Source organism: Pinus tabuliformis, chromosome J (genome assembly GCF_031772625.1).
Source record: "Pinus tabuliformis cultivar Carrire ecotype Pingquan chromosome J, CPIR1, whole genome shotgun sequence".
In the NCBI taxonomy this organism is placed as follows: domain Eukaryota; kingdom Viridiplantae; phylum Streptophyta; class Pinopsida; order Pinales; family Pinaceae; genus Pinus; species Pinus tabuliformis.
Window position 1 is genome coordinate 17267918 of NC_142295.1, and position 12568 is coordinate 17280485.

The 12568-nt window shown below is 39.4% G+C and overlaps 1 protein-coding gene across 1 annotated transcript in view; it reads left to right on the top strand.

The window, feature by feature from the left end:
- The window catches only part of LOC149225193 (Zn-dependent exopeptidases superfamily protein), a 608410-nt gene that overhangs the window by 239916 nt on the left and 355926 nt on the right, over positions 1-12568 (top strand). Inside the window, 1 exon segment of the mRNA XM_089379887.1 lies at positions 3811-3975. Coding sequence (XP_089236013.1) covers positions 3811-3975 — 165 coding nt within the window.

The following is a 12568-nucleotide window of genomic DNA, read 5'->3' on the forward strand; positions in this document are numbered from 1 at the left end:
GCAAGAGAGAGTTGACCTCTGAATTTGAGATGAAGGATCTAGGCACTACTTCCTAGGATTAGAGGTCTGGCAAAAGCCAAGAGAAATTTTCCTATCTCAAGGAAAATATGTTGTGAAAGATTTGGATGGTTGACTACAAGCCTGTGACTACCCCGATAGGACTTAACTTCAAGAAGTTATGTGATAATGCTACCAGACCGAAATTGGGAAATGCTTTTGAGTAGTCAACTCATAAGAGCACTGATGTTCTTGGTGATCTCCCTTTCGGACATATGCTTTGCAGTTAACACGTTGAGCCAATATATGGTTGGGCCTCATCATATACATTGGATTGGTGCCAGGAATCTTCTGAGATATCTTCGGGACACAATCTCCCATGAACTGAGATACTTTGTCGGAGATGTGAGGCTGCATGGTTATTCTGATGCTGATTGGGCCGACAGTCTGGTGGATCGCAACAACACTTCTGGGTGTTGTTTCTCTTTGGGTTCTGCTTCGATATCCTGGATGAACAGGAAGCAGAAGTCAATTCCTTTGAGCACTGCTGAGGCCGAATACATAGCTGCGAGTATGGCCTCCTGTGACGTTGTTTGATTGAGGAAGCTCTTTAGTGAGCTATTTGGACATGTGCTGGATACCACCGTGATCCTCTGAGACAACCAGAGTGGGATCCATCATCCGATTATCAGAGAACCTTGTATTTCGTGATCGCTCCAAGCACATCGATATCAGGTACCACTTTATCCAGGATATGGTACAACGAGAAGCAATAAGGCTCCATCACATTGGGACTGATGAGCAGGTCGCCGACATTCTGACAAAGCCCCTGGGAAAGGTCAAATTCTTGACTTTCGAGAATGACTAGGAGTCATGGAGAGACCCTCTTATGAGGGTCCTGTATGATATGGACATTGAGCTTTGGGAGCTCCGGGTACAACGAGGAGCAATAAGGCTCCATCATATTGGGACTGATGAGCAGGCCGCCGACATTCTGACAAAGCCCATGGGAAAGGTCAAATTCTTGACTTTCGAGAACGACTAGGAGTCATGGAGAGACCCTCTTATGAGGGTCCTGTATGATATGGACATTGAGCTTTGGGAGCTTCGGGGGGGCTTGGTGTACTTGGAGTGATGAGCAACCATAGGGTGAGTGGTTCATCCTTCCCCTAGTGGTTTGCTGTGTATAGGATGAGTGGTTCAGCATTCCCCTGTGATACCCGTGGCGACATGTAGGCAGGATGAATGCTTCATCCTTCTCTCGCTGAGACATCCTACCCATGCAGTTTGGGACTCATGGGAAGTACCTCTCATCTGGCCAATGAGTAGGGAAATGAGGAAAGGGGCCATAGTACTATCGATGGACACATCGTGTACTACCGTACTCCCTATGCTAGGATGATATTGATATGGGATCAATTGGAACTGACTTCGGGTTAGTAAGAGTGGTATGACACACTCTCTTTATTGGAACTGACTTCGGGTTAGTAAGAGTGGTATGACACACTCTCTTTATTGGAACTGATTTCGGGTCAGTAAGAGTGGCATGAGACACTCTTTTATTTGGGACTGACTTTGGGTCAGTAGAGAATGGTATGATACATTCTCGATCACTTCTTCTTCATAGTTCAGCAGAGCAGTGCAGACTAGTGCATTGATGGCAGAGATAGTACCGACTGACAGATGGATTAGCAGATGGAGTTCTCCCTAGTTGAGAGGAAGTGTTAAAATTGGCAACTAGGACCAAACTCCATGTGGGTCACCTTATTTATGACAACTGATAATTTTCTTGGATTCCTCTCTCCGAGAGGTGTAGGATTGATCTAAAGATCATCCGATTCTGACATGTACAAATGAAGTTATGAATTTATTTGATTATGGTCAAATTATCAAGGTCGGCCTCTTCTATATGTCGGCTCACCTAATCCAATAGTCACGTCTCTTGACCCCCACCGATTGGTTTATATAGGGGTGCTTTCTCCTCATTTGACACATCCAAGTACTCATCCATGAGTAGTAACGCAAGGGAGAAAAAGGAGCTCGTTGGAGAAACTCGGATTAGGGCATCCATACTTCTGTTTTCGGCTGTAGGAAGACAGGTACTTCAACGAGGTAGAGAGGCTGTGGTTGGAGCCTTCTCATGATTATTTGAAGGGCAGTTGCACCTACAGGAAGGCCGAGAAGGAGAGGTATAACCGCAAATCTGTTGGGGCATATTTGTAGGTGAGTATCCTTTGTCTCATGTAGGCTGCAGCACAGAAAGGAGATGTAGGTAGGCCGCAAGCCTTAATCACCTTATTGCAGGGATGCGTGGGTCTGTTTGAGGGCAAGAAGTGCCCAGGTCAATCAGCGTGGAGGAGAGAAGGGAGGCCGCAATAAAAGAGGGTTGTTCTGGGATAGTTATGGCTGGGAATTCTTCCAAATAGGGGACGTACCTATGGTGAACTTGCCGCAGTCCTGTAGCAGTTGTTTAGAGGTCTAAACAAGCTTAAAAGGAGTGCAGGAGTAGTCTTCTAGGAGAGCGAGTTCCCAGATGTTATAAAGGGAAGGAAGCTGCATCAGATTATGTGAGTTTTGGTTGGGTTAGTGGGCTGCTGTAGGTTTCAGTAGAAGCCCTAACCAGTAATCAAAACTCAGTCCATGAACAACTGTGACAAGTATTCAGAATTGCAGTATAGTCATCTTCAGCCATTGGTACCAGAATTGCAATTTCATTGAGTCAACTTCATGGTTAAGAACTTTGATGTCAGATCTCCTATTTGGCAAGTCAGTACTGACTTTAAATCATTGTACTCTCTCTCTCTCTGCTGAAGTATTGAAAAATATATAAGAAGAATTGATCAAGGGTTTCCCCACATTGGGGTTTGACCCTGGCTGGTGCCACATCTTGTGTCCTCTTGTCTTGGCTTGTCTTCTACTGTTTATGTTTATGTTCTATCTGCATTTTACTATCGTGTTGATGTGATTGCTAATCAGATCATGGATATTGCGCTAATAGAGAAATTGAAGTAAAAATGCTCTTAAGCATAGAACATACCACTATTTCCTAAATTTAACAGAGTGCGACAAAACACTGTATAACAAAGTGTTCGCTGGGGTTCGGAGGGATTTGCAGGGAAAATTATCAGCGACCAAGCCAAGTGAAACAGGGCCGCACAAGCTGGGTGACGCAGGCCGCACGAGAAGTGATGTAGGCTGCATGAGTTGGGTGATGCAAGACGCAGGAGCTGAGTGATGCAACCCATGCATAGGGCTTGATTTTCGCTGAGTTTGGTGAGGCTGTACAGCTGGGTATTCGCTTCGGGAATTTCTCCTGTGGAGCTTTGTAATGTTTGTAGGAAAATTCCATATCTTCCTGAGCCAATAAGAACAAACTCGCTACTGGTTTTCCCCATTGTGGGTTTCTAAGGTAAAAGTTTTGTCAGTTGTGTGATTGTTGTTCCTATTGTTTCTGCTGTGCATTTTATTTGTTAAAAGCTAAGTAGTGGTCATTTTACAAATCATAATTTATTGGCTGCTGCAATTTATTTCTGGGTATAAAATTTATTGGGAATTAATTCTTGTGCCGGGCTTAGAAATTTACGCCTTGTTGATCCAAATCCTATGATTGACTACAATTACAATCTGTTTTCTCCTTCCAAACAATCATTTTAATTGTATCTATGTATTTGTGTTGTTGCCTTGCATGTTGAAAGTGTCAGCATCATCCTAATGTTGTTATATGGGTTTGTGATACTTAAAGAAAAGAATGAATTTGTGTTCTTATTTGTGTTAAATGGAGGCATGCTAATATGGTTAGTTTGTGACCTGCAGAATGACAAATTGGAACTTCTGCTGCCTGGTTCCCTTCAGCATCTCGGAGACAATATGCTTGCTTTATTACTTGAAGTTTTAACCTCACCTCATTTGCAAAACCAAAAAACAAATAAAATTGAGAAGGGCTCTGAACAGTTCCAGGTCGTCTATTTTGACGTGCTGGTAAGACACAAACATCTTATCTATTTTCCTCCTCCTATTTGTTTTTGAGGCAAATGTTAGAAGCATAATAGCAATGAATCTTTTTGATGAAAAATTTAGTCAAAATGTTGTAGTAGAGTACTATAATGAATGACTTTTAACATCCTCAGGCACAAGGAATTGCTGTTGAGTCTTGAGAGAGAAAGTCACTGGTATTTTCATGTAATTTGAATAACAAGAGATAATGTCTTGGGTTTTCTAAAGCATAGAAGCAATAGTTTACTCACTTTGAAAGCTAGTGAATTCACAGTGGTAGGTCCTTTAGGATGGCATTGCTTAGAGTTGAAACTTTGCATGATGTACTAACAAGAAATACTTTTTCATGGCTAACCATGGGAAAACGATTTTTTTGGGAAAACACATCTTATTTTCCATTGTTGAATAATAACAAATACATCGATGAACCAAATTTTAAAAATAGAGATTACCCCTTCCTACAAAGCATAGCAAAAGAGAGCCAGTATCTCTGCTTTTCATCCAATCTCAATAGAATGCATCTTTCCTCAAAATGCAAATCCTGGCTGAAATATGAATGGCAAATGCTAATCTAAAACCTGTGAATTCCTAGTTCTGGCAATGAAGTTCTTCTATTTCCACTTGATTTAGGGTTTGGGCTGCCTTGAGAGGGCTCCTGGTGGACAACATTCTGCAGCACTATGACAGAGTTTGTTAATCCCTGAAGCAAATGAGCAATATTGGTCATTTGTCCATTCATATTCCTGACTTTGCTACTAAGATTGGTAACTTTCACCTTTAGCCATTCCATATGACTATCTTGCTCCATTTCTTTCATTCTTTGAGAGCAAGTCTTTACAATAGAGTGTATAATCCCTAACAATTACATGTGAAACAAAGTGTTGATTTGAATTTGATCTGGATATGAACTAGTTGAATTAGCATAACCAAAACAATAGCTGCAATGAGTTCAAGTTATATACACAGTGTTTAACAAGTTATGACACAACAAATAATGAAGCTAACTCAGACAAAAATAAACTCATACATTCAACATTCAAATGCACATTGGCACAACTCAACTCTGAATTTTCATTAATTCGATCTGACTATACAACAAGATATCAGAAGAATCAATACACCACTAACCAACAACCAACCCGTTTACAAATTTAGGGTGGTGTATAAATATTCTACCAAGGGAAGATGAAGCGATCCCTTTCCTTAGTGTTTTTATCCTAAATTACGTACATATAAAATTTGGGAGGATGAAGAGACAGAAGAGGAAATTTTGTTGCAACTCATGGGATTCCGCATACGACAATGTGTTGAGTTGTTCAGCTATGTCAAGGTCCATGTATCTGTGACAAGGGTGTGCATGCCTAAGGTAGCACAACTGAACTTAGTGAGTGTGCAAGCAAGTTGTAGCATTGGAATCGTGGGATGAATATTAGGGTATCTGTTTTTGGTGAGACATCACCAATTTCCCTCTCTGATCTACATCAAAATTTACCATTATAATGTACATTCTGTGTTGATGACTTGTAATGTCTCCAATCACTTGAGCATGGAGTTATCTTTCTTCTAGCCTAACCCTTCTCCTTTAGGCTAGAAAATGGGGAAGTTACTAAGGGGACAAAGAAATTTTCTCTAAATAATATAAATAAATAAAAGCGGAAAAAGTCACTTGGAGAAATTAAGGAAAAATCCACTTAAGTGACTCTATCAAATAAAATAATAATAAAGGTGATTTTAGAAGATTGGAGAAAGGTTCCAACAAATCTTTAAGAGGGGAGAGGAGGTCACTTCACCGGCATCCTATTCTATTGATCTTTTTCTAAATTTTGACTTGGCTCAAGGGAGGTACAAGGGTTTCAAGTGAAACTCTCAGCAGATTTTGGTGGACTTTGAGTGCCACCCTAGTTGGCCACTGGGGAAGATCACTTTAGGTCTTCCATTTGTGATTATTGTAGGTGTTGAAGCGAGTTTTCTGAAGAAGAAACCCTCGATGTGAATGTTGAATTTCTGAGCAAGCTTATTGTTTGCAGGAGGCCAAATTCTTTACATCAAGGGGCCGAAATTGCTAGTCGATATCATTATTTCCAAAGAGGCAGAATTGCACTTGATTTGAGGCTGAGTTTGTCAATTCTAGGAGGGGCTGAATTGCAATAGCCATTGATTTTCCAGGAGGGCCGAATTAGTATTTCTAAGGAGGCCGAATTGATCAGTGTTGCGAAAATCGCGATAATATCGGAAAATCACGATTTTTAAACTTTTGCGATAATATCGCCAGATTTTTACACTTTTTTTTTTTTTTATTTATTTAATTTTCGTGACTTTTTCCGAAAAAATCGCGATAAATTGAAAAACTTGCGATTATTTCGTTTTTATCACGATTCGATCGGTTGTTATCGCTAGGCCGGCAGACAGCGGGTTTATAACACAAAAAACAATTTTTTTTAATTCATTTGGACAGATAGCAACAACGGCGTGGATTGGGAGTGACCTAGGAGAAAAACCTTGGTCGATTGGGAGCTGAGGAGGAGAAAAACGACTCAAAAACCCTGGTGGATTGAGAGCTGAGGAGGAGAGGATCAATTTTCTCCGGCAAACCGGTATGGGCACCAAATTTATGTGTTTTGTTTTGGTTTTTTTTTTTTTTGTTTTTGGTTGGGTTTGGATAACCCATTGTTTATCAAATATTTTTGAGTTGATTTGATGGTGTTTTTGTTTGTTAAATTGTCAAAAATTCAATGTGTTTTGTCATGTTACTCATGTATGTAATTTTTTTTAATTTTTGTAACTTGCAATCCTTATTTTGCCATAGGTTCACCGTTCAACTTCAAAGTTCAAAGTTCCGACTTCATCTTACAAATTTAAAACTCAAGAGTCCAGAGTTCAACCAAGTTACAAACATGCCAAGGAAATTGGACCCTCTATGGGAATTTGGTGAACCTGATGGAGGGTTTGATAGAATAAACTTGAGTTGCAAGTTGTGTGGGCATCATATGTCCGGGGGGGTTTATAGATTGAAGTATCACCTTGCACAAATCCTTGGATTTGATGTAGGGCCTTGCAAAAATACAAATCTGGAAATCATTCGAAGAGCCATGAGATCATTGGAAGAATTAGAGCACGAGAGAGAGGCCAAAGTAGAAATGAAGAAGCAACTAGCAAAGAGGGTGTTAGGCTCAGGTGAAAAAGGAAGTGGCACTGGTTCTACTTCAGCATCAATATCTACAACCAACCCAGTAGCTGCATCATCATTTTTTGTTCCTAGAACCATGCCTGGTTCACAACCATCTATCATTTCAATGCTTAAAAAAATTGAGAAAGAACAAGATGACAAGTTGTTGGCCAATTTTCTCCTTTGGAGTGATATTCCTTTCAGCGTTGCAAGGAATAATCCATTTTTCCAACCTGCTGTTGATGCTATTGCAACTGTTGGCCCAGGGTACAAAATCCCTTCTTATGATGACTTTAGAGGCCAAATTCTTCAAAATGAAAAGGTTGACTGCACCAAAAGATTGGAGGAGTTTAGGGCATCATGGACACAAACAGGGTGCATTGTGATGTCAGATGGTTGGACCAACCAAAAGGGGAGAACCTTTATAAACTTCTTGGTTATTTGTTCCAAGGGGACAATGTTTATGAAATCTGTTGATGCATTTTCACATATCAAAGATGCAAAAACTTTATGTGATTTGTTGGATGTGTTTATTTTGGAGGTGGGTGCAGAACATGTTGTCCAAGTCATAACGGACAATGCTGCAAATTATGTTGCTATTGGCAGAATGCTTATGGAGAGGCATCCTACTTTATTTTGGACACCTTGTGCTGCACATTGTATTGATTTGATGTTTTAGGACATAGGAAAAATTTCCTTTGTCAAAGATATTGTTGACTCATCAAAAAGCATTACAAAATTTATATATAATCATACATTTGTGCTTGGCTTGATGAGAAAATTCACTAACAACAAGGAGTTGGTGCACCCCGCCATTACATGGTTTGCCACCAGTTTCATATCTCTTCAATTCTTCTTGAATTCTATGTGGGATGTGAAGAAAATGTTTTTTTCAGAGGAGTGGCGTGCTTTGACAATGAGCCGCAAACCAGAGGGAGAGGCCATATGCAGATTAGTTTCATACCAGGAAGACTTCTGGGCAGGAGTGCAAGAGGTGTGCACTGTTACTGAACCTTTGGTAAAGGTTCTTCGATTAGTTGATGGTGAGAAGTCCGCAATGGGCTATTTGTATGAGGCCATGGATAGGGCCAAAGAATCCATTCGGGCCTACTATGATGATAAGGGAGATGAGGGGTTTCAGAAACAACTCCTCCTATGGGAAGTGATTGATGAACGATGGAACAACACACTCCATCGTTCCATTCATGCTGTAGGGATCTACCTGAACCCCGCATTTTCTTACCCATGTGGGTTCGTATTTGATGCTGAGATCATGGATGGATTCTTAACCTATGTTCAGAGGATGGTGCGATCTCCAACAGAACGTACAAAAATCTCTAAAGAAATAGAGACATACAGGATGGCAGGTGGCACATTTGGCTTTGAGATGGCTGTGACTGATAGGATGACTAAAATGGCAGGTATTTTTTAGTTTGTTTCAAATTTGATTATCTTCAAGTTCATAACTTCATACTTTGCTGCAACTTTCAAATTTCATTTTTTTTCTTGTGTTTATTTAAGATTTTATTTGTAATTTTGTTGTAGATGCATGGTGGAGAATGTATGGTGCCAGGGGACCCCATTTGCAAAAGCTTGCCATTCAAATCCTCAGCCAAACATGCAGCTCCTCAGGATGTGAGCGCAACTGGAGTGTATTTGAAAAAATACACAACAAGAAGTGCAACAGGTTAAACTTAAAACTTAAAATATTGCAAATTTCCAATTAATTTTTTGAATTTATTAAACAATATTTTTTTTATAATTATTATTTCATGATCTTTGTATAGGTTGGAGTCCTAGTGACTTAATGACATGGTCTACATTTACTACAATCTTCGATTGTGGGTGAGGCAACTTGAGAGGATACCTGATATGGAGGCCATCTCATTGGATGGGATTGACACCACTGTTGCATGGAGGGTTGAGGCCGAGAGGCCTCTCATGGAGTCTGCCAATGATTGGTTAGAGCAGGAGGTAGTGGAAGGCGTAGAGGGGGAGGAGGAGGAGGAGGAGGAGGAGCAACAGGAGGAGGAGGTGACACCACCTACCCAGGCTACCCCTACCACCAATAGAGGACGTGGTCTACCTCCTGTAGCTCCTACTCCTAGTTCTTCAGCTTCTAGAGCACAACAGAGTCCACTGCCAATTCCACCGACATCTACATTTAGAGAGAAGGGAAAGCTATTGCATTTTCTCGCAAGAGGGGCAGAGGAAATCAGTAGTATTAGACTTTAGTTATTTGGTTCATTTCATTGTATATGACATTATGACTCATGATATGAGATACACCATTATATTTTTTGTTGATATTTTGAGGCTGAGTTGGGACTCAGGAGTCAGGACTTACTATTCAGGACATGATTCACTGTTATGTGTGATGTAGCACTATAAATGATATTACACATCTTATATATTAGTTCTTTTATCATATTTATGTGTCAATATATTTATTTTATGTTGTAGATGCTTTAGATATTAAAAAAATTGAAAAAAATGAATATTTTTGTATTTTATGATTTTTCCCTGATTATTTCCTGATTTTTACGATTTTTTATGATTTTTTCTTGATTTTTTCCCTTGCCGATATTATCCCTATAATGATAATTGCAACGTTGGTTTTGGTATAGCAAAAGGGTCACTGTGATATAGCCTCGACATAATTATAGTGGACCTTAGTACATGAAGAACATGACTACAATCTTCGTGAAGGTTATAGTGTAGGAGATGATGAGATCATGACCTCGACATTCATGATAGAGGAAGGATCTCGTTGCATATATATATATATATATATATATCCTAGACACAATCATCATTATGATTATGACAATAGTCATGATAATAACGAAGAGGAAGATTTAAGAACAGTGGTGTATATATATATATATATATATAAATGAAGAACTTATTGATAAGATAAGGTTCTTGGTGAAGGTAAAGCATTGGTGCATCAAGGTCTCAATGAAGGTCTAACAATGATACAATAGTAAGAAAGATCTCAACGTAGCAGTAGTCATTGTGCAACAACATTCTAGCTGAAGAAGCAGTCATGGTACAAGTTACAACAATGATGATGATGATCTCAACAGTGACTAAGAAGAGGATTGGTGTCTTGGTCTTGGAGTGGCCTAGTAGGTCAAGGTTCACGGTCTTGGTATTCATCAATTGGAATGTCTATAAGAAGAATTTTGTGCGGGTTTTGCTCTCCAAGAGGGAGAGGTTTTGGCCCTGGCAAGATGCCAACATCTTGTGTTCTTGTCTATTTGTTTTAGTAGCTATTTGATAAACTAAAGAAGACACACACTAATAATAATAAGTGAAGATTGATATAAGAAGAAAAATTGAAATCACCTCACAAATAGTTATCGTGCTAAGAAGAATCTAATCAATTCTAACTGCCCTAGATTCTTCAACAACATCCAATGTATAATCAAATTAAACTCAAATGTTTGTGTAATAACTTATTAACTGTTCAATAAAATTAATTAATGTTAATGTGTATATATATATATATATATTAAAGTAATGTATATCATCATATATATACGATATATGATATATGATATGTGAACAATAATTGACATTAATGTAAATCATTATATATATACTATATTTATTTGACATTTGATATTGACGTCAATCGTCATAAAAGTCATTTGGTATATATATATATATATTAAAACAAGGAAGATGGTGACTGCTTGAAAGTCATAAAGGACATGGCAAGTGACAGGGAGCCGACAGGAGTTGGGGAGGATTTTATGCAAGGGCGGTGGAGAGGGTTGCATAGACTACAAACAGGTGGGGGTATTTTTTTTGAGGGAAAGGAGGTGGAAGAAAACAAATGTTACAGAGGAGGTGGAGTGGTACAAATGGAGGGACGATCTTGGGGCTTGATTTTCGACTAAAAATTTGGAAATTGAGCACTGTTCTTGGAGTTTTGGGTACGAGAGTCAGAGAACTTTGATCTTGAAGTCCTCTGGGTCTAGGAACTAGAGAGATTGGTCCCAGATAGGGAGGGAGGAATTAATAAGTTTGGTAACAAAGGTAGAGGACTCTGTGCAACATCAGCCAGGGATCAAGATCAAATGGAAAAACTAGGTATGTACATGCATTTAATTTGATCAATTCAAATTGTACGTAGAATTTTGCTTCTCTAATAGAAATTATGATTGTAGACCCTAGATATGAAGGAGGTGGAAGAGAACGAATCTTACAAAGGAGGAGCGGTACAAATGGAGGTACGAGCTTGGGGCTTGACTTTCAACTAAAACTTTGGAACTTGAGCACTGTTCTTGGAGTTTTGGACACGAGGGCCAGAGAACTTCGATTTTGAAGTCCTCTGGGTCCGGGAACCAGAGAGGTTGATCCCATTTAGTGTGAAAATTACAGAAGCCGGACTCCTATTGCAACAACTGGTATTATTTCTTCTAACTGATAAATTAATTATTCAGTTTATTGCTACAACAACATCAAAATAAATACATTGCAAACTTCACAAATAAAACTGCGGAAAATAATACCTTTGGAAACTGAGAAAATTCTAGCACACAGAATAAAAATGACATCGTTATTTTTGGATAATTGTCCCCGGGAAAACCCAACTTGGGAAAACCGGTGCAACAGTGAGGGTTTTATTATTATGCAGCAGTGAAAATCTGAGTACAATCTATGGATGCCCAACTAGCAATCCAATCAACAAGTATCTAATAGAAATAATTAGAGAGAAAATTCTCTTACCCCACAAGCAATCCCGACACTAGCTTTTACACAAAACTGGCTATCCAAATCCGAGCATGAGCCCTTCTGTGCTGCCTCTGCACTCTCTCAGACGTGTGGCTCGACATTACTTTTGATCAAGCTGTCTAGCCTGTCTCTGCTGCTGGAAGTGACTCTCTGACCCTTTGGAAGGCTTTCCTGGCGTCTGGAAATTGAATCGATTTCCTCCTGAGCTAAATCGAACTACTCTACGTCAGCTTCTGCACAGTCTCTGTGCTGCTTCTGTGTGGATCACTTCTGTCACTTGCTGTTGCCTCTTCGGATCTTGAAAATCTCCTCCGTATTCACTATCCCTACCCCTCATTCACTGCTTCGATCTCTGTCCCTCCGGCAACTGACTGCTGCTACTTTGGAAAATCAAATTCTCCAAGTGACTTTGGTGTTCTCCAGTTTATTCTGCAAGTGTTCATCGACTTCCTCTTATAATCCTCTGTTGGAGCACCAACAACCAAGATTAAAACATAATCGATGGCTAGGATCATTTTGGAATCGATCCGCGTGAGTTTCTAGATGATTCTCACCTTGACTTAATTAATAATTTAATACTGATTAATTAACCAGTTTTCCTAAGTTTAGATGCAGGGAACATTAAAAAAATTGATTAATAATCTAATTAAGTCACTTTTAGGTGGA